The following is a 20,656-nucleotide window of genomic DNA, read 5'->3' on the forward strand; positions in this document are numbered from 1 at the left end:
CATATATTGAACTAATTATGTGTCGGACAACTCATGTTGTATATTTCCTACTCTGTAGCTGCATGCGATTTATATAGGAAAAACTATTTTGCGGAAGACAATTCCGCATCAGAGTTCGCGAGCATCTGCATTCAATACATACTGGTCATGGAGCCCCACGCTTTATACAGCACATGAGAGACGTACATCAAGGCAGAATAGAAGAAATTACATTTGGAGGTTTTGAAATATTTAGACCTGAAGATAGCAGAGTAAATAGAAAGACTAGACTATTACGGGCAGAAGCCCGCTGGATCATGCGCTTTAATGCGCAAGGTCCACTTGGCTTAAATGACAAGCTGGATATGTTTCCATTTTTGTAAGCCCTTAAGTGTAGAGCTGTTTTTTTGCAGATTTTCACCAATCAGAGCTCCTGTCTCCCGGGCGGGGATTATGAAATGTGACAGCTGTATACAGGAGCCGGTGGGCAGCGCAGTGTAGCCGCTTGTGCGCTGGCTTTTATAGTTTATAAATGCGGATCGCAGCGGGTCTCTGGAGAATGACCTGGTGCGATCTGCCCCTCAGCCCTTGGGCTACAACTCCCATCATGGGAAGAGTCTGTCCATGATGGGAGTAGTAGTCCTAACTGTCCCAAAATAGTTAATATAATTCTCAGATGCTTTAGAACACTTTGGTACATGTCCTCTGAGGTGGTGTATATTTGCGCAAGAAAAGTGCATTTGCACTTAATAAATTTATTAACACGCAGTTAATAAATTTGATTCTACAGTAGAAAGTGCTCTATGGTAAACTTAACCGTAGGCATGGCTATGAAGAATTCTATCAGAAAAAAAAACTCTTGCGCAAATTTTTTGCGTTAAAAATTTGACAAAAAAAAGCTCTATATCTATATGTAAAAAACTCAATGTGTGTATGTGTGTGTATGTTCCAGTATCACGTCCAAACGGCTAAAGATTAACATGAACCTTGGCACACATGTTACTTATATGTCAACAACAAACATAGGATAGGTCATTTAACCCTTACTCACCCTCATTTGCCAGGGTCGGGGTTTTCGTTTAAAGTCCCATACAAGTCTATGGGAAATTTATGTTACTGCTTAACTTCCAAGTGGCTGGAGATATTTCGATAATACTTGGTCACATGTTACTTATATGTCCACTTAAAATATAGGATAGTTAATTTAACCCTTAACTACCCCCATTTGTGCGGGTTGGGGTTTTTGTTTAAAGTCCCATGCAAATCTATGGGAAATGTATGTTCCCACATAACTTCCTGGTACACATATTACTAGTATCTATCACTCTATCACTCTCTCTATCACTCTCTCTATCACTCTCTCTCTCTATCACTCTCTCTCTCTATCACTCTCTCTCTCTCTCTCTCTCTCTCTCTCTCTCTCTCTCTATATATATATATATATATATAAAACTCAATGGGGGACATGTATCATTATTTGTGTATGGTACAAGCAGTTTACCCCTTTTGCCGAATTCTAAATTATGCGCAGAAGCGCTAAATTTATCAATCAAGCACAATGAGTTTCATAAATTTCAGGCAAATATAGTAATCTCATACCTCCACTCTTTGAAAAATGAAATCGATGATTTAGAGCATCTTGCTACATGTAGTCCAAGGTGGCTTATATTTGCATAAAAAAATATGGTCAGTGCGCAAGATTTCTGTGGGTAAAAGAAATGTACTCAGTTAATAAATGTGTGCGTACTAAATATGTGACTCCAAGGTACTCCGAAACCTACACATCTGGAGGAAATGCTCCACCAGAATGTACGCAAAAAAAAGATGCAAAAAAAACAGCTTGTGCAAAATTTTGTGCAAAATTTTGTGCAAAAATGTAAACACAAAACAGGGGTAAAATCTGTGTGTATGTATGTTCAAGCATCAAATCCAAACGGCTAAAGATATTAACATTAAACTTGCCACACATGCTACTTATACATCAACAACAAACATAGGATAGGTAATTTAACCCTTACTGTCCCCCATTTGCCAGGATAAGGGTTTTTGTTTAAAGTCCGATAGAAGTCTATGGGAAAGATATGTTACTGCATAACTTCCAAACGGCTGGAGATATTTCGATAATACTTGGTCACATGTTACTAATATGTCCACTTAAAATATAGGATAGTTAATTTAACCCTTAACTACCCCCATTTGTGTGGGTCGGGTTTTTGTTTACAGTTCCATGCAAATCTATGGGAAATGTATGTTCCCACATAACTTCCGTACGGCTGGAGATATTTCAAGCATACCTGGTACACATATTACTTATGTATCAAATAAAAATATATGATAGTTAAATTAACCCTTACCTACACCCTTATATAAAAGATGTTTTTTTTTTCAAGTCCCATGCAAGTATATGGGGCTTCCAGTACCTTACTCCACAAGCTCCGTTCTGCATCTCCTGGTGAATCTGTCAGTCCGGCTTTCAAGCCACACCCCATCTCTAAAAGACATGCCCACTGCTTAAGCCCCACCCTTTTATTCTCTACCCTTTTGTGCATTGGTCTGGCTTGCAAATCACGTCAAGTCCCACAAAGCCACGTCCCCTTTTATTTTCAGCTTACAATATCTTCATTACAAATCAGTCCCACCTGAGGACAGGATATGAGGATAGGACATAAGGATGGGATATGAGGGCAGAATATGAGGATGGGATATGAGGTCAGGATATAGGGACAAAATATGCGGACGGGATATGGGGACGGGCTATGAGGTCGGGATATAAGGACGGAATAAGAGGACTGGATATGAGGTCGAGATAGGAGGTAGGAATAGGAGGTCGGTATAGGAGGGCGTCAAGATATGAGGACGAGATATGAGGTCGAGATATGAGGACGGGATAGGAGGTCAGGATATGAGGACGGGATATGAGGTTGAGATAGGAGGTAGGAATAGGAGGTTGGGATAGGAGGGCGGGATAGGAGGAAGAGATACGAGGACAGGATATGAGGTCAAGATATGAGGTCAAGATATGAGGACGGGATATGAGGTTGAGATATAAGGACGGTATATGGGGTTGGGATATGACAACAATATATGAGGATGGGAAAAGCTTCCTCCTTTGTTGATTTTCCTCCCCAACAAGGATTAGGAAAAAACGGGCAACGCAGGGTACTCAGCTAATAGTTTAGGAAGTTTTGTTTCAGCCAGTGTGAACTTACATTGATTCTGGCAGTGGGGTAACAATACATTTGTGGGCCCCTGCGAGACCTAAGCTCCTCTGTCCTACCCCTATTCCCCCCAAATCGCTTCTCATGCCCCACCCCAACACAAAAAATGTGTGTATGTAGATATATATTAGATTATATAAACAGATCAACAGTATACAAGGGCCAACAAGGGCCCAAGTAGGTAGCTTGGCATGTAAGTAGGTAGATAAAAAAAAACGTAGGTAGCTAGGTACATAAGTAGGTAGGTAAAAATATAGGTAGGTAAAAATTGGGGTAGGTAGCTATATATAGGTTAGTAGGTAGGTAGCTGTGTAGCCAGGTAGGTAGCTATGTAGTCAGATGGGTAGCTATGTAGTCAGGTGGGTAGCCAGGTAGGTAGGAAATAAGTAGGTAGCCATAGCCAGGAAGGTGGCTATGTAGTCAGGTAGGTAGCCATGTAGCCAGGTGGATAGCTATGTAGCCAGATATATGGGTAGCTATGTAGCCAGGTAGCAGGGTATATGGGTAGCTGTGTAGCCACGTAGCGAGTTATATGGGCAGTGAGGTAGCCAGGTAGTCAGGTATATGGGTAGTGAGGTAGCCAGGTATATGGGTAGCCAGGCATATGAGTAGCAATGTAGTCAGGTATATTGATAGCAATGTAGCCAGGTATATGAGTAGCAATGTAGTCAGGTAGTATGGGTAGCAAGGTAGTCAGATATATGGGAAGTGAGATAGCCAGGTATATGGATAACAAGGTAGCCAGCTAGTCAGGTATATGGGTAGCCCTTCTTCTCCAAGAGAGGTTTCTGTCCTCCCTGAGCTCACCTTAGCCAGGTAGTCAGGTATATGGGTAGCAATGTAGCCAGGTATATTGGTAGCAAGGTAGTCAGGTATATGGGTAGCAATGTAGCCAGGTATATTGGTAGCAAGGTAGCCAGGTAGTCAGGTATATGGGTAGCGAGATAGCAGGGTATATGGGTAGCAAGGATAGAAATTTGATAAGATGCACATTTAATGACATTAACCTTATGCACATAATCTTATGTGCATCTGAAAGATCTCTCATGCATTAACCTTGTTTTTAATTTTAACATTTGTGAAAAGGGGTAATATTTTAACAAGATATCAATAAAGATTTTAAGGGGGGTTATAGTGAAGGGTTAATTCCCCGCGAGGGGGTAAGCCCTCAAAGGTTGTTGAACTTTCCCTGACCTGGCCCTCGGACCACGCCCAAATGGACCAGCTAGTTAGTCTGACCATTGCTAATAGTAGGGCTGGCCTGGGACTCCTACCTAGACCGAGGGGGGGGGGGGGGGAGGGCTTTGCTACGCCACTAGATGCTGGGCTTATCGCAAGCAAACAATTTTATTGAAAGAGAAATTTTAATGCACATTCCTCAGTGGATTATACCTGGTTGTACGAGAGGGATAGCTGGAATTTAATGAGGCAACAACATAATTCCAAAGAAATGGGTATTTTAATTTGGGCATTAGCAGCAATTCCAGAACATTATACAGACATAGAGTATCTTGTACAAAGTCTGTAACAATGTTTTGAAGTATCTTTCGCCAGTAAAATGTCTTTTTATTTGTCCTCATGATCTTGATATGTTCTTTTCTCCTACAGGTCCATTGTGCAGCATTATGGTAGAAAAACTTGGTTGCAGAGTAACAGTAATGGTTGGTGGTCTCTTATGTGGGATTGGGATGGTCAGCAGTTCTTTTTCTCAGACTACAATTCATCTATACCTAAGTGCTGGAGTTATTGGAGGTGAGTTGTGCTTCAAAATAAAGCATTTCTACTACAGAATTTAATTTTTCCATGCAATTTACAGTTCTCATGGACATATATCATATATTATACATATTTCCCCTGGGGAAAGTGCATAAGGGTCTGTTCACATTTTACATTTATAACAGAGCACTTAGCCCAGCAAAGAGTTATAGTAATCCAGTGATCTATACAGATCCCTGCTTTACTGAATGTTAACCCCCTAAGTAGTGCTCAGCACGCTAGTTAACGAGGACCTGTGGCCAACCGCATAGCATGTTTTTAACTTCATTAAATAGCTTAGGGTGTCCTGATTCCACACTTTTATTTTATTTTTTATAGTTTCTTCATATCCCCTCCCTTTTCCAAGATATGAGGGTTCATAGTTTGTCTGACAATTCAAGGAATCAGTCAGATGGGTGTGAACTTAATTTCCATAATGAGAGTGAATATCAGGTCATGAACAGGATTATACAGTCAGGGGGTAGGAATGTTTTACAATGAGTGGTGTGTATGCCTACACACCCCCAGACTGTATAACCCAACCCATCACCTAATGTCCACACCCGTTATTAAAATTTAGTTAACGCTCATCTGACTGTTTGCCTGAATTGTCAGACAAACAATATAGCTCACTTATCTTGGGAATGGGAGGGCATGTCAAAAAACTGTAAAAGTGTGTGATCAGGGCAGCCTAAGCTATTTAATGACAATGCAATCTCATTTTTTGGTCCTCTTCAACTGTTTCCATGCTGGGGTGTTGTGTTGTCTCTTTCCCTGCTGGGCCTGTGCACAGTGCTCAGCCAAACAAGAAATTACAGTAAACTAGCGATCTATATAGATTGCTGCTTTACTGTATGTTCTTGCTGGGCAGGAGGTATACAATGTGTCTAGCCTGAGCTGAACCTGAGGCTGTATAGTGGCGGGCACACCTGCTAGGAGCACGGGCTCCAGTACTGTATACAGTGGTGTGCTATGTACCTAGTGGTGCAGTGGTGCGCTACCTGCCACAGGGTCCTTCTCCCTTCCCTGCCTTGGCTAATAAGCAAGGGTAAAGGGTTGTGGTAAGTTCTCCCACTTAAAAAGATAAGAGAGGCCTGTAATTTTCATCATAGGTATACCTCAACTATAAGAGTTATAATGAGAAAAAAAAATCCAAAAATCACATTGTCTGATTTTAAAAGAATTTATTTGCAAATAATTTGTTATATACCCTTTGTTGGCAATGGCTTCACAAGGTTTTCACACACTGTTGCTGGTATTTTGGCCTATTCCTCCATGCAGATCTCCTCTAGAGCAGTGATGTTTTGGGGCTGTCGCTGGGCAACTTGGACTTTCAAATCCTCCTAAGGTTTTCTATGGGGTTGAGATCTGGAGACTGGCTAGGCCACTCCAGGACCTTGAAATGCTACTTACAAAGCCACTCCTTCGTTGTCCGGGCAGTGTGTTTGGGATCATTGTCACATTTCATCTTCAATGCCCTTGCTGATGGAAGGAGGTTTTCACTCAAAATCTCACGATACATGGCACCATTCATTCTTTGCTACACAAATCAGTCATCCTGGTCCCTTGGCAGAAAAACAGCCCCAAAGCATGATGTTTCAACCCTCATGCTTCACAGTAGGTATGGTGTTCTTTGGATGCAACTCAGCATTCATTCTCCTCCAAACACGACGAGTTGAGTTTTTACCAAAAAGTTCTACTTTTGTTTCATCTGACCATATGACATTTTCCCAATCCTTTTCTGGATCATCCAAATGCTCTCTAGCAAACTTCAGATGGGCTCAGACATGTACTGGCTAAAGCAGTCTGGCACTGCATGATTTGAGTCACTGGCAGTGTAGTGTGTTACTGATGGCAGCCTATGTTACTTTGGTCCCAGCTCTCTGCAAGTCATTAACTAGGTCCCCTGTGTGGTTCTGGGATTTTTGCTCACTATTCTTGTGATCATTTTGACACCATGGTGTGAGATCTTGCGTGGAGCCCCAGATGGAAGGAGATTATCATTGGTCTTGTATGTCTTCCATTTTTTAATAATTGCTCCCACAGTTCATTTCTTCACACCAAGCTGCTTGCCTATTGCAGATTCAGTCTTCCCAGCCTGGTGCAGGTCTACAATTTTGTTTCTGGTGTCCTTTGACAGCTCTTTGCTCTTGGCCATAGTGGAGTTTGGACTGTGACTGTTTGAGGTTGTGGACAGGTGAATTTTATACTGATAAGTTCTAACAGGTGCCATTACTACAAGTAACAAGTGGAGAACAGAGGAGACTCTTAAAGAAGTTACAGGTCTGTGAGAGACAAAAATATTGCTTGTTTGTAAGTGACCAAATACTTATTTTACTGAGGAAATTACCAATTAATTCATTAGAAATCCTGCAATATGATTTCCTGTATTCTCCCCCCCCCCCCCCCCATTCTGTCTCTCATAGTTTATGGGTTTTTATATGTCTTCACAAGCATTAATGTTATTTTGTTCCAGGAATGTATCTAACCCTGTTTTAAAGCTGTTAATTTTTCCTGCTGTGACCAGTTCCTGAGGTAGACTGTTCCATAAGTTCACAGTTCTTATGGTAAAGAAGGCGTGTTGCCCCTTGAGACTAAACCTTTTCTTCTCCAGACGGAGGGAGTGCCCCCCTGTCCTTTGTTTGTATATATATTATATGTGTTAACCATATTTAAAATTAATATGTTATGACACAGGGAGTATGCATATGCCCTGCATCCTGAGTCCTGAAATCACTCAGCAGGCATCCTGGCACATCGCTGAGGGGGGTCGTGAGACCCCCCCCAGGTCGGCGATCACCGCAAATCGTCGGTCACTCAGACCGGCGATCTGCTGCGATTCCGGGACATACGGGTCACCGGTGATCCTGAAAATAAGGGGGATCGGGGGTGTTTAAGACACCCCCGATCCCCCGGAAGGGATAGGAGTGAGGTGCCAGGGGTGCCACCCCTCCTATCCCTGCTATTGGCCGGTCAGAAGGGACCGACCAATAGCAGATCGGGGGGGAGGGGGTTAAAGTTCGGTTCCCCTGCTCTGCCTACCCATGGTAGTCCGGGCAGAGCAGGGGAACCGTGATGCAAGTGGCGGCGGCGGCTGTGGAGGTCCCTTACCGGGCGGTGATCATCGGGCGGCGATCCTCCACTGTGCAGTGGTCTCTAAACTGTAGCCCTCCAGGTGTTGCAAAACTACAACTCCCAGCATGTCCAGACAGATGTTTGCTGTTTGGACATGGTGGGATTTGTAGTTTTGCAAGATTTAAAGGGGTACAGTTTGGAGATCACTGTGCAGTGGTCTCTAAACTATGGCCCCCTAGATCTTGCAAAAACTATAACTCCCAGCATGTCCACACAGCAGTTTGCTGTCTGGGCATGCTGGATTTGTAGTTTTGCAATATCTGGAGGGCCACGGTTTGGAGAGCACTGTGCGATAGTCTCTAAACCGGGCCCTCTAAATCTTGCAAAACTACAACTCCCAGCATGCAAGAACAGCAAACAGTTGTCTCGGCATGCTGGGAGTTGTAGTTGTGTGCTTCCAGCTGTTGCATAACTACAACTCCCAGCATGCCCTTCGGGGATCAGTACATGCTGGGTTTTGCAACAGCTGGAGGTACACTGGTTGGAAAATACTGAGTTAGGTAACAGAACCTAAATGAAGGATTTCCAACCAGTACCAGCAAAAGTACATCTCCCAGCATGCACGGTCTGTGAGTGCATGCTGCTAGTTGTGGTTTTTTAACAGCTGGAGGTTTGCCCCAGGTTTGCAAAGGGTACATTCACATGGGTGGGTTTACAGTGAGTTTCCCGCTTCAAGTATGAGCAGCGGCAAATTTCCCGCCGCAGCGCAAACTCCTAGCGGGAAACTCACTGTAAACCCCCACCAGTGCAAATGTACCCTAAAAACACTACACTACACTAACACATAATAAAGGGTAAAACACTACATATACACCCTCTTACACTGTCCCCCCTCCCCCCCCAATAAAAAATGTTTCGTACGGCAGTGTTTCCAAAACGGAGCCTCAAGCTGTTGCAAAACAACAACTCCCAGTATTTTCAGACACAGCCATTGACTGTTCAGGCATGCTGGGAGTTTAGCAACAGCTGGAGGCACCCTGTTTGGGAATCACTGGCGTAGAATACCCCTATGTCCACCCCTATGCAATCCCTAATTTAGTCCTCAAATGCGCATGGCGCTCTCTCTCACTTCGGAGCCCTTTTGTATTTCAAGGCAACAGTTAATGGCCACCTATGGGGTATTTCTGTACTCGGGAGAAATTGCCTAACAAATTTTGGGGGGCTTTTTCTCCTTTTACCCCTTATGAAAAGGTAAAGTTGGGGGTCTACTCCAGCATGTTATTGTAAAAATGTTTTATTTTTTACACTAACATGCTGGTGTTGCCCCATACTTTCATTTTCACAAGAGGTAAAAGGAAAAAAAGACCCCAAAATTTGTAGCGCAATTTCTTCTGAGTATGTAAATACCCCATATGTGGACATGCTCTGCGGACGCACTACAAGGCTCAGGAGAGAGAGCGCACTATGTACATTTGAGGCATAAATTGGTGATTTGCACAGAGGTGGCTGACTTTACAGCAGTTCTGACATAAACGCAAAAAAAAAATACCCACGTGTGACCCCATTTTGGAAACGACAACCCTCACGTAACATAACAAGGGGTATAGTGAGCCTTAACACTTTACAGGTGTTTGACAAATTTATGTTAAAGTTGGATGGGAAAATGAAAAAAAAAAATTCTTCACTAAAATGCTTGTTACCGTAGATTTTTCATTTTCACAATAGGAAAAAAGCCCCCCCAAATTTGTAACCCCATTTCTTCTGAGTAAGAACATACCCTATATGTGGATGTAAAGTGCTCTGCTGGTTCACTACAATGCTCAGAAGAGAAGGAGTGCCATTGGGCTTTTGGAGAGAAGGTTTGTCCGGAATTGAAAGCCACGTGTTTACAAAGCCCCCATGGTGCCAGAACAATGGAACCCCCCACATGTGACCCCATTTTGGAAACTGATTTTTGGAACAGTGGTCCGTGAAAATGAAAATTTTTTATTTTTTATTTGCACAGCCCACTGTTCCAAAGATCTGTCAAACGCCAGTGGGGTGTAAATGCTCTCTGCACCACTTATTAAATTCTGTGAGGGGTGTAGTTTCCAAAATGGGGTCACATGTGGGGGGTGGGGGTCCACTGTTCTGGCACCATGGAGGCTTTGAAAACACACATGGCCCCCGACTTCCATTCCAAACAAATTCTCTCTCCAAAAGCCCAATGGCGTTCCTTCTCTTCTGAGCATTGTAGTTCACCCGCAGAGCACTTTACATCCAAATATGGGATAGTTCCATACTCAGAAGAAATGGGGTTACAAATGTTGGGGGGCATTTTCTCCCCCCTAAAAACACCTGTGGGGTGTTAAGGCTCACTGTATCCCCTGTTACGTTCCTCGGTGTTTTTTTTTTTTGCTGTTCTGGCACCATAGGGCCTTCCTAAATGTGACATGCCCCCCCAAAAACCATTTCAGCAAAATTCACTCTCCAAAATGCCATTGTCTCTCCTTCCCTTCTGAGCCCTCTAATGCACTTCTGGAGCACTTTACATCCACATATGAGGTATTTCCTTACTCGAGAGAAATCGGGTTACAAATTTTATGGGGATTTCTCTCCTTTTACCACTTGTAAAAATTCAAAAAGTGGCTCTACAAGAACATGCGAGTGTAAAAAATTTAGATTTTGAATTTTCTCCTTCACTTTGCTGCTATTCCTGTGAAATACCTAAAGGGTTAAGAAACTTTCTGAATGTCATTTTGAATACTTTGAGGGGTGCAGTTTTTTTTTACAATGGGGTAAGTTATGGGGTATTTCTAACATGAAAGCCCCTCAAATCCACTTCAAACTGAACTTCAAATCCACTTCAAAAATTCTGAATTTGAAATTTCCGATCGTGAAATATTTTAAAATTGCTGCTGAACTTTGAAGCCCTCTGATGTCTTCCAAAAGTAAAAACATGTCAACTTTATGATGCCAACATAAAGTAGACATTTTGTATATGTGAATAAATATATAATTTATTAGGAATATCCATTTTCCCTACAAGCAGAGAGTTTCAAAGAAAGCATGAAAGTAAAGACAAAATTTTCCACTATGTTAAAATAGAATATGTCACAAAAATGTTTGAAATCAGAATGAAAGGTTAAAGCATTCCAGAGTTATTAATATAAATATATATATATATATATATATATATATATATATATATATATAGTGACAGTGGTCAGATTTGCAAAAAGGGGCTGCGTCCTTAAGGTGAAAATAAGCTGCGTCCTTAAGGGGTTAAGCAATTTTATCCCTTTTTTTGTGGTATAATGACAATATACTGGTTAGAGGGAGGCCATACAGGGTTACAGAGAAAAATAGTTTCTTTCAATACAGGAGAATAATAAAAAATTATTATAATTTTATTTATTATTCTATATGTTACACATTCACACTTTTCATCGGGTGTAGGATGCCATTGTGGCACTTGTCTGCTGCAGGCATCCCCCATTGTATGCGGATGGCCCTTAGCAACAGACCACAAGCGCAGGATCTGTTCTCCCAGCATAAATGCACAACTGCATTTGGGGTTGAGCACCTCCTGCTTTTTGAGACCACGTTTTTCCTTCTTGTTGTTTATTTCAATACAGGTGCCCAGGATGTGTAATAACATAAAAAAAATCTTGTACTCACCCCCCCCCCCCCCCTGTAGCCTCTGGCATCACAACATCCGGTCTCTGCTGAACTTTTTTGCTTTTATTGAAAATACTATTTTGCTGGATAACCTCTTTGAATATTTTATTAGAAATAATATGAACCTTAATTGTTTTGGTGCTTATTTACATTGGTTTACCTAAAAGATAATTGAAATAAATTGCAAATGTAAAAGTTTTTCTGTTACGGTAAATCCACACACAACAGATTTTTCCTACCATAAATCACAGTTGATGCACATGTACCATGGATTTCACCCCTAGACATTGAAAGGAGTGAACAAGTCAATTTCTGAAAAAGATTCCATCATGTTTTTGAAAACGCAACCATATTTCTGGTACTGTAATCTCTTCAAATGTACTGTTTATTTCACATTTGGTATATACTATACTTCATACAAAGTTATAGCTTCCATTATTAAAACTGACTCAAATTATCTTTCATATATTTAAAGATAAATAGAAGTAATGGCTTGTACTGTTTTCCACACAGGCTTGGGACTTTGTTTCTGCTTTCAAGCAGCAGTCACAGTACTTGGTTACTATTTCGTTAAACGTCGGACTTTAGCCAATGCTCTGGCCTCTACAGGGGCCTCAATAGGAATGGCCCTCTGGCCCATTGCATCCCAGCATCTCTTGGAGGCAATGGGATGGAGAGGTTCCTTTATGATCTTTGGTGGCGTGTTGCTAAACTGCTGTGTGTGTGGTGCCATGATGAGGCCTGTTAAAGCTTTACCAGTGGCCCCTTCTAAAGATGGAACCTTATCAACAGCCAATGGAGTTGCCAGCAGCCTTGAAGAAGGCGAACGTGGTAAAGGCCTGCAGAGATACATGGCTTTTGACTTACTTCTTCAGCATAGACGATATCAGATTTACACCATAGGTGTCACCTGGATGGTTTTAGGCTTTGTTTTGCCTCTTTTCTACTTGGTACCACATGCTACCAGCAAAGGCATAGAAGAATCAACAGCTGCACTTCTGCTTTCACTTATAGGCTTCATCAATATTTTTGCACGTCCAGTGTCAGGACTTGTGTCTCAGAATCGGATATTTTCTGGAAAGCTAATTTACTTATTTAGTGGGGCAGTAATTGTGAATGGTCTTAGCAACTTGGTGTGTGCAGCTTTTTCATCCTTCTCAGCATTTATTATTTATTGTGCCTTGTATGGAATTTCTATGAGCGTGATTGGATCCCTTATATTTCAAGTACTAATGGATATAGTTGGCATGAAGCGATTTCCTGGAGCTTTTGGACTTTTTACCATCCTGGCAAGTGTTACTATCTTGATGGGACCACCACTAGCAGGTAAGCAAAATGAATGTTTATATTATTATAATAATTATCAACATTAAGTTATCTACATCCAGCAGATGTCTATAATAGAGGTAAAGGTGTTATTTCCCTAGTGGTGTATACCGTTAAAACCTTCCATTCTGTGAATAGGAGACTCACCCCATTCCCTTATACACAAATAGGAATGTACTACTTTGGATGTGAACCTTACTTTTATGCCTATATTACTGCCTTTGCATAGAGGAGTGGACCTGTGTGGATTTACACAGCTTATAGGAAAGGGTTAACTAGAGTTCTCCCCTATTTCTACCAAATTATTATGTAAACCCTTGTAATAATTGAATTCCAATGGAATTAAGAAAAATATATTTTACTTCTGTGCCTACTGTCAATATGCAGTCACAATGTAGAATGGGACATTTATGCCTGTCCTGTATATATTACTGAATAAAATGAGAGAGAAAAAACAGAGGACAGCGCCTCCCGTAGTGGTTAACTAGAGTTCTCCCCTATTTCTACCAAATTATTATGTAAACCCTTGTAATAATTGAATTCCAATGGAATTAAGAAAAATATATTTTTACTTCTGTGACTACTGTCAATATGCAGTCACAATGTAGAAAGCGACATTTATGCCTGTCCTGTATATATTACTGAATAAAATGAGAGAAAAAAAAAAAGAGGAGGACAGCGCCTCGCGTAATTCCGTACGTTGGTGTTGTGCTCATCTTAGGCGAACCTTGGGTTCATGCATATAACCCCTCCATGATGGGGTACAGATGTGGGATCTCGAGCTGCAGCCTGCAATTTTTGGACTGGTCTCCTCGAAGGGGGTCGGTAGAACATGAAGAAAACTTGTATGGCTGGAAAAAAATTTTTGCAAAGAATTTTTTCCTGCCATACAAGTTGTCTTTGTGGCCTAATAAGAAATAGGTAGCATGAAAAGTTTACTTGCAGAGACTATATAAAATAAGACTAGCCTATGATGTTATATTTTGCCAACTAAATTTCTATTAGTACTTTTATCAGATACCTGTCTTTTCCTCTGTTTTGTCCACAGGTTTACTGGTGGACATCACTGGTCAATATAACCTAGTTTTCTACTTCAGCTGTATTGCTGTGACCTCATCTGGAATGTTTATGTGTTTGGCATCTTACATACTTGACAAAAAAGAAAGGAGGACTGAAATAAAAATCAATAACTCTAATGCTAATCCCATTACTACTGAGCACCAAAATATTATTTATCGCCCAGCAACAAAACAAGAAGATTTTGTAATATGAGTGGCCATAATATGAAGAATGGCCAGCCAATGCTCTCACCAAATGGAATCTTCCAGGATATTATAAAGGAAGTCTATATCTATGAGATCTGTGAGATGCCTTAAAAAAGGCTGTTCTCTCAGGAGATTTCCATAGTTGGTTCTTTTTTTTATTTATTTTTTGAACCATTATTATGGTTGGAAAACCAAAACAGTGCAACTGAGGGCCAAGAGAACTGAAGAGTAGTTCACTGATGTTTTAACTTGGGATGGCTGATCAAGTGGTTCAAACAATGGAGAAAGCTTCTCCCACACACATGTAATGTTACAAATTCCCATAATAACACAGTGTTAAACTGCTATTTAAAAAAAGTGCTGAAATGATATGTAAATTTGATGCATAGTCAACTATTTTGTACTACAAAAGTTCAATGAAAAATGCTTAATCAATTACCTCTTTTGGAAAAAAATGTATTATCATGATGCATCTGTTATTTAATACATTGTAATTTCAGTACTCTAAGCCTTAAAAAGGCCTTTCCTGACCAACTAAAGCCAACCAGCCTGTTTGCAGGTGCCATAAGATGGCCAGTGTTTCACAATTTGTGTAACTCTAGTTGACATTAAAGGGGTATTCCAGGAAAAAAAAAACTTTTTTTTTTCTATATCAACTGGCTCCAGAAAGTTACACAGATTTGTAAATTACTTTGATTTAAAAAAAAATCTTAATACTTCCAGTAGTTATCAGCTGCTGAAGTTGAGTTGTTTTTTTTTCTGTCTGACAACAGTGCTCTCTGCTGACACCATCTGTCTCGGGAACTGTCTAGAGCAGAAGTGGTTTCCTATGGGGGGGATTTGCTCCTACTTTGGAAAGTTCCTGAGACATACAGAGATTTCAGCAGAGAGCGCTGTTGTCAGACAGAGAACGACTCCAGAAGCTGATAACTACTGGAAGGATTCATATTTTTTAATAGAAGTAATTTACAAATCTGTTTAACTTTTTGAAGCCAATTGATATAGAATTTTTTTTTTTCCTGGAATACCACTTTAATGGGAGTTGCGTAAATTGCATATCACCAGGAGCTATGCTTTTCATGTAACTCTGGCACATAAACACTGTAGCTCACAGGGATACACTTTTAGACAACCCTTATTAATGTTAATGGTAGTTATGCAAATTGTTTAAGATAGCCGATTTGTCTGTTTTTGGATTTCTGACAATCTCTGTTGGCTGCAATACAGGCTCAGAGCCATCTTTTTTTTTGTTGACAAATTCCTTTAATGAGGTTGTGACACCTTTAGAAGTTGTGGAGAGCGAATAACAGTCTTATCATGGGGGGGAGAGGTCTGACCTATGGGTGAGATTTCAAGAAAGTTATCGAGAGCAGGGACCATCAGAATGGAGCGGCAGTGTACATGTGTGACCGCTGCTCAACTTATTCTCTATGACAGTGTTGTACTCAGCTATTTCTGGCAGCTGCAATAGAGACTTAATGAAATGCCAGTACGTGCATGTAACCACTGCAATTTTCTGATGAAAGACTCAGATCCCTGTTCTTGAGACTACGATTATCTTGTGGATAGGGGATAACTTTCATTGGTGGGACAACCTCTTTAAATGGGTTGTCCATAATTTGTAATCTTTAGGGAAACCTAACAGCATGCATCCAATTTTTCTGCAGTGCCAAAAAGGGTAAATTAACCATTTAATTGTGTTATTGTGATCAATGGAATGTTTGTAAAGTGGCCAAGCATGCTGGGTACTACAGCAGTGCTATTTATTAGCTTTTCACCAATTGGGGTAATTGATGAAGGTCCCAAATGAGGCCTCTATTATCTCAGAAAGCTCTAACAGGGTATATTAAAATGGGTACTGTAAACCAGACAATTGCTTTGATAATATCCCAAAACAAGTGCCTTATTACAACCTACAAAGAACTCAGGGAAATATGTGGAATTAAATGAACACAGTATGGCTAGCAGCTAATAGCTAGAAATGTATCCATAACGTGAAATTGATGGCCTAACCTTAACGGGGTATTCCAGGATTTTTTTTAATTTGACTATGTATTTCATAATATAGTGTCTGTACCTGTGTGTGACGGTTTTCTCACAATTCTTCTGTGATTTTCACTCAATATTTATTTTTACCAGCATACACAATGACTGTTGTCTCAGATTTTTCCCAGCTTGCAATGCGGCCGAGACCTGACTCACTTGTCAGCTGATGACAGGGAGCCTGTCTGATTCAATGGGTGGAGGGATCGCTTGGTGGGAGAGAGATCAATCTGCAACAGTTGTAGGCACCCTGATTGAAAACCACACTGATTTGTATGGATGCAGCTCATTTATCTTTCAATGGGTGGGGTGGCTGATGTGTGGGAAGGAGGTAGATGGAATTGTGGGATTTGTAGTCAAAAAAAGAAAAGTCAAACAGGAAATACAAGTTCACAAAAAGCTAGCCACAGTGTTATGGTAATCTCATGACATAGCCATTTAGCCCCAAGACAAGCACAGATCCTTCCTAAGCATGTCCATTACTGCATGCCAGGTACGTAATAAAATCATCTTATGGTGGATAACCCCTTTAAGATAGGTTGACAATATCAGATTAGTGTTGAGTTCAATTCCTGATATCCCTTTTAGCTGGAGAGCTAGGGGTCCTTTCAGTCATCTGATTAGCAGAGGTGTCTGCAGGTGGCCCACCACACCTCTGAAATTGATATCCTATCCTAAGGATAGGCCATCAATTTTAAAGTCCTAGATAATCCATTCCCCCAACACATGAAATTTCCATACAAAGTAGAACTGTTATTTGCAATTTATTTATTCTTGTACAAATAAATGTAGTCATGATGTGGTAGCTAATATACTTGCAATGTTTGTATTGAACTATGTTTGTTATTCTCCTTCATGTCGGTGCAACAGGATGTGCTTTTCTAGGTAAGCAAACAGTATTGCAGAGATGTATATAGAATGGAAACATTTGCATTGCCATGATTGTAATTATGCAATATAATGCAACAGCAAACTAGTTAGCCACATGCCATTTAATGCTGAGTAAGCACTAAGGATTATCTAGATTGGCACATCAGATTTTTTTTTATGCAGGTGGGGCTAGTCTGAGCATGAAAGCCGCTGTGTTTGGTGTGTGCTCAGAGCTCAGGGAGAGGTTGTGTACCGTTATGAAAGGGACTGGGCTAGACTACGGAGGCTGTGGGTAGTTTGTGAGGTGCTGAATAGTGTGCAGAGGTGGCGGAGGCTGTGTACCATGCTGGCGTACACATAGCTTGACTCACCAGGGAACTTGGGAGAGAGTTGGCACCAAACGGGTCTGGTGTAGAAGGCGGTTTTAAAAGACAAGGCTGTGGCCAGATGTGTGAGCACAAGGAGTTGGTTTCCCAGGCCCTGTTTCTGTAGAGAAGAGTAGTATGGAAGTGAGGAGACATAAAAGCTGATTCATTCATGGCAAGGACTGCTGTGACTTGTTCCCTGGCAGAAGAGATGCAGACCAGACAGGAGGAAAAGGAAAGACTTGCAGGGGATTCTTCTTTGAAAGGATCCAACACTGCCAGTCAAGTCATTGGAAAATGAAAAGCTCTGTACAAACGGCCCAGAAGTGCAATGATACCAGTAGGCATAAAAAGGCTCATAAGTTGGATGACTGCAGTGAGAGTGAGAAAAACTGAGTTATGGTTGATTCTGCACAGATGACCTGCTCTAGTCAAATGCACATGTCTTTACAAACGCATGAAAACTATGTTCAATTCTATACAAGTTAATCTTGTTAAGCATGATCTGGATGACGAGGGAGAATCCTTTGTCAATGTGGAGGATTTTATACCTAATCAGTCACAGGTGTTAATTGCTGGCATTGATATCACTACAGCGTAATAGGGAGTAAGAAGATGCAAGATAGTGTTTCTGTATGGAATAAGTCAAAAATGTATTCTGGGGTCTATGAAGATCCAGTGAAATAAGCTACCTTGCATGACATAATAGGGGCCATTAACCCCTTAAGGACACGCACCACAAATGTACGGCACAGCAGCGAGTAACTTAGTGCTCACTACATAGTGGATAAGCTCTGGCTGCTATCAGCCCTATTAGCCCTACGGATGACATGATCAATGTAGATCACGGCATCTACAGTATAGCAAAACCAAAGGTTCCAGTGGGCTTAACGGACCCTTACTGTGCAATTGCACAGGTCTGTAAAATGTAGATGGTCGCTAGACGTCTCTTACCTCCCTCCGGCGTGCAGGATCGATCAGCTTCTTGTGCAGCCTGGAGAGCCAGGGTACACAAGAAGATCACCAATAGTACTCTTCAGTACTATGATATTACATATTACATGAGTAAAAAAGAAAAAAATATCTATATATATATTTTTTTATAAATTTATATATAAATATATATAAGAGCAAATAAAAACATGAACTATCCCCTTATTTTCTATCCTGCACAGTGAGCAACATTAATGTAAAAAAAAATCCAAACACCAGAATTGCTGAATTTTGGTTGCATCCCGTCAGAAAAAAATAAAAAAGTAATACATAGCGATCAAAAAAGTTACAGGGAATAAGAATAGGGCATTCTTAAACATATTTATTTGTTTTACAAAAGTTTGAGTTTTTTTTATTTTTTAAGTAGTATAATAATAGTAAAGCATTTGAACATGGGTATAATTTAATCGTATGCATAAAAAAAAAAGCGTAAAAAGGTAGGGAAACCTTAGTAAATACCATGTAGGGAAATACAAAAAAAAAACACCCAAAAAAAGTAAACAACACTCTTAGTAAATCAGGGCCATTGTTTTCTTCTTTAACCCCATTCCAGCTTAGTATCCATTGTGGAGACAGCTAAGCAGCATTTATTAACACAGCCCCTTTTGGCCTTAAAGTGCTTACAACGTCTCTGCAGTCTCGGTCCCGTGGATTACTGTACTTAGGAGCGCCTACAGCCGATCCCGGTGGTGAGTGCGGATATACTTTATTTCTCCTGACATGCAGTTCTATGGGAGAGGCGGGGAGGCAGCATTCGTGCCTCCCCACCACGCCCATAGAACTGTATGAGGAGGGGGCGTAACAGTCTACCTTTCTTGGTCGAGGCTACGCGCATTAGTGCTCTCACTGAGCGCTAATGCAGGGGCCCGTTTAGGAGATCGTGGGGGTTTCCAGCAGTCTAACCCCTCGTGATCAAACACATATAAGTGTTATAATGGTGCAGATGTCCTTTAAGGCCAAAAGGGGCTGTGTTAATAAATGCTGTTTAGCAGTCTCCACAATGGATACTAAGTTGGATGGGGTTAAAGAATGTTGTGTAGTTTTTTTTTTTGTGGGTTTTAATCCCGTACAATTTTTTTCCATGGTATTTACTAAGGTTTCCCTACATTTTACACTTTCCCTACATTTTGCTTTTTTTACACATGCTCTGATCTGTCAGGTTTTCTTCAGCTCAAATCTACTACATTTTCTGTGGAAGCCTTTGTAAATATGTTGTTCTTTTGTAAAAATGCCGGGCCATGCCCCCTTTTCGGCGACCACGACCACTTTCCCGGAGGCCATGCCCCTTTTTCGGTTTCTCTCAGTATAATGGAGAGTCAGTCAGGTTTTTTTTTTTTCAATTCTGGCACAATGCGCCAGAATCTGGTGCCCATCCCGACATAACATGTCGGGTTTACAATAGTAAATCAGGGCCAATATGTGTGCAGCTCACAGCTGAAATACCCGAGGTTTACTAGATATACACCTTCACCCTACGGTGAAATCACTGAATACAAGAACTAAACACATTTCCAGTCCTCTAGGATCTCGCCAGGTCATACAAATAAACTGGTGCATAATGATAGCAGAAATGTATAGTGCTTCTTTTTTGTGTGTAAATGGTGCCAATGAATTTTAGGGAGACGTGTTTTAAATACAAAGACCCCTATTTATTAAGTGATAGGCTGAGCGCACTGTCATGTAAGAAGCCGACCAGAGCTCCTTACATGACAGTGGGCTCAGCCTATCACTGGCCGGGGCGGGACATCGCTCCGGCCGGTGATAGGCTGACGGCTGTCCGACGTTCCCGTCCCCAACGTGCGGCCGACGTAGGTAAGTTAAAGTTTATTTTCTTTATCTTTTGCAGCCCGGGCATAGGGATACAGCGCTGGGCGCTGGAACTCTATACTGTATGCCAGTGATCTCAAACCTGCGGACCTCCAGCTGTTGCAAAACTACAACTCCCAGCATGCTCGGACATGCTGGGAGTTGTAGTTTTGCAACATCTGGAGGTCTGCAGGTTGGAGACCACTAGCGCACAGTAGAGAGTTCCAGCGCCACTGTGTAGCCCTAGCCTAAAAGGGGAAAGAAAACTGGTGAGTATGTATTAATATGAATGCTAGGGATT

General features: G+C 41.2%; 1 protein-coding gene across 1 annotated transcript in view; it reads left to right on the forward strand.

Moving 5' to 3' along the window:
* The window catches only part of SLC16A5 (solute carrier family 16 member 5), a 48,907-nt gene extending 33,968 nt beyond the window's left edge, over positions 1–14,939 (forward strand). Inside the window, exons 2-4 of the mRNA XM_056550304.1 lie at positions 4,806–4,949; positions 12,201–13,013; positions 14,062–14,939. Of these exons, the coding sequence (XP_056406279.1) occupies positions 4,806–4,949; positions 12,201–13,013; positions 14,062–14,285 (1,181 nt within the window). The 3' untranslated portion in view covers positions 14,286–14,939. The remainder of the gene's footprint in view (positions 1–4,805; positions 4,950–12,200; positions 13,014–14,061) is intronic.
* The last annotated feature ends 5,717 nt before the right edge of the window (positions 14,940–20,656 follow it).

Source organism: Hyla sarda, chromosome 13, assembly GCF_029499605.1.
Source record: "Hyla sarda isolate aHylSar1 chromosome 13, aHylSar1.hap1, whole genome shotgun sequence".
NCBI lineage: Eukaryota > Metazoa > Chordata > Amphibia > Anura > Hylidae > Hyla > Hyla sarda.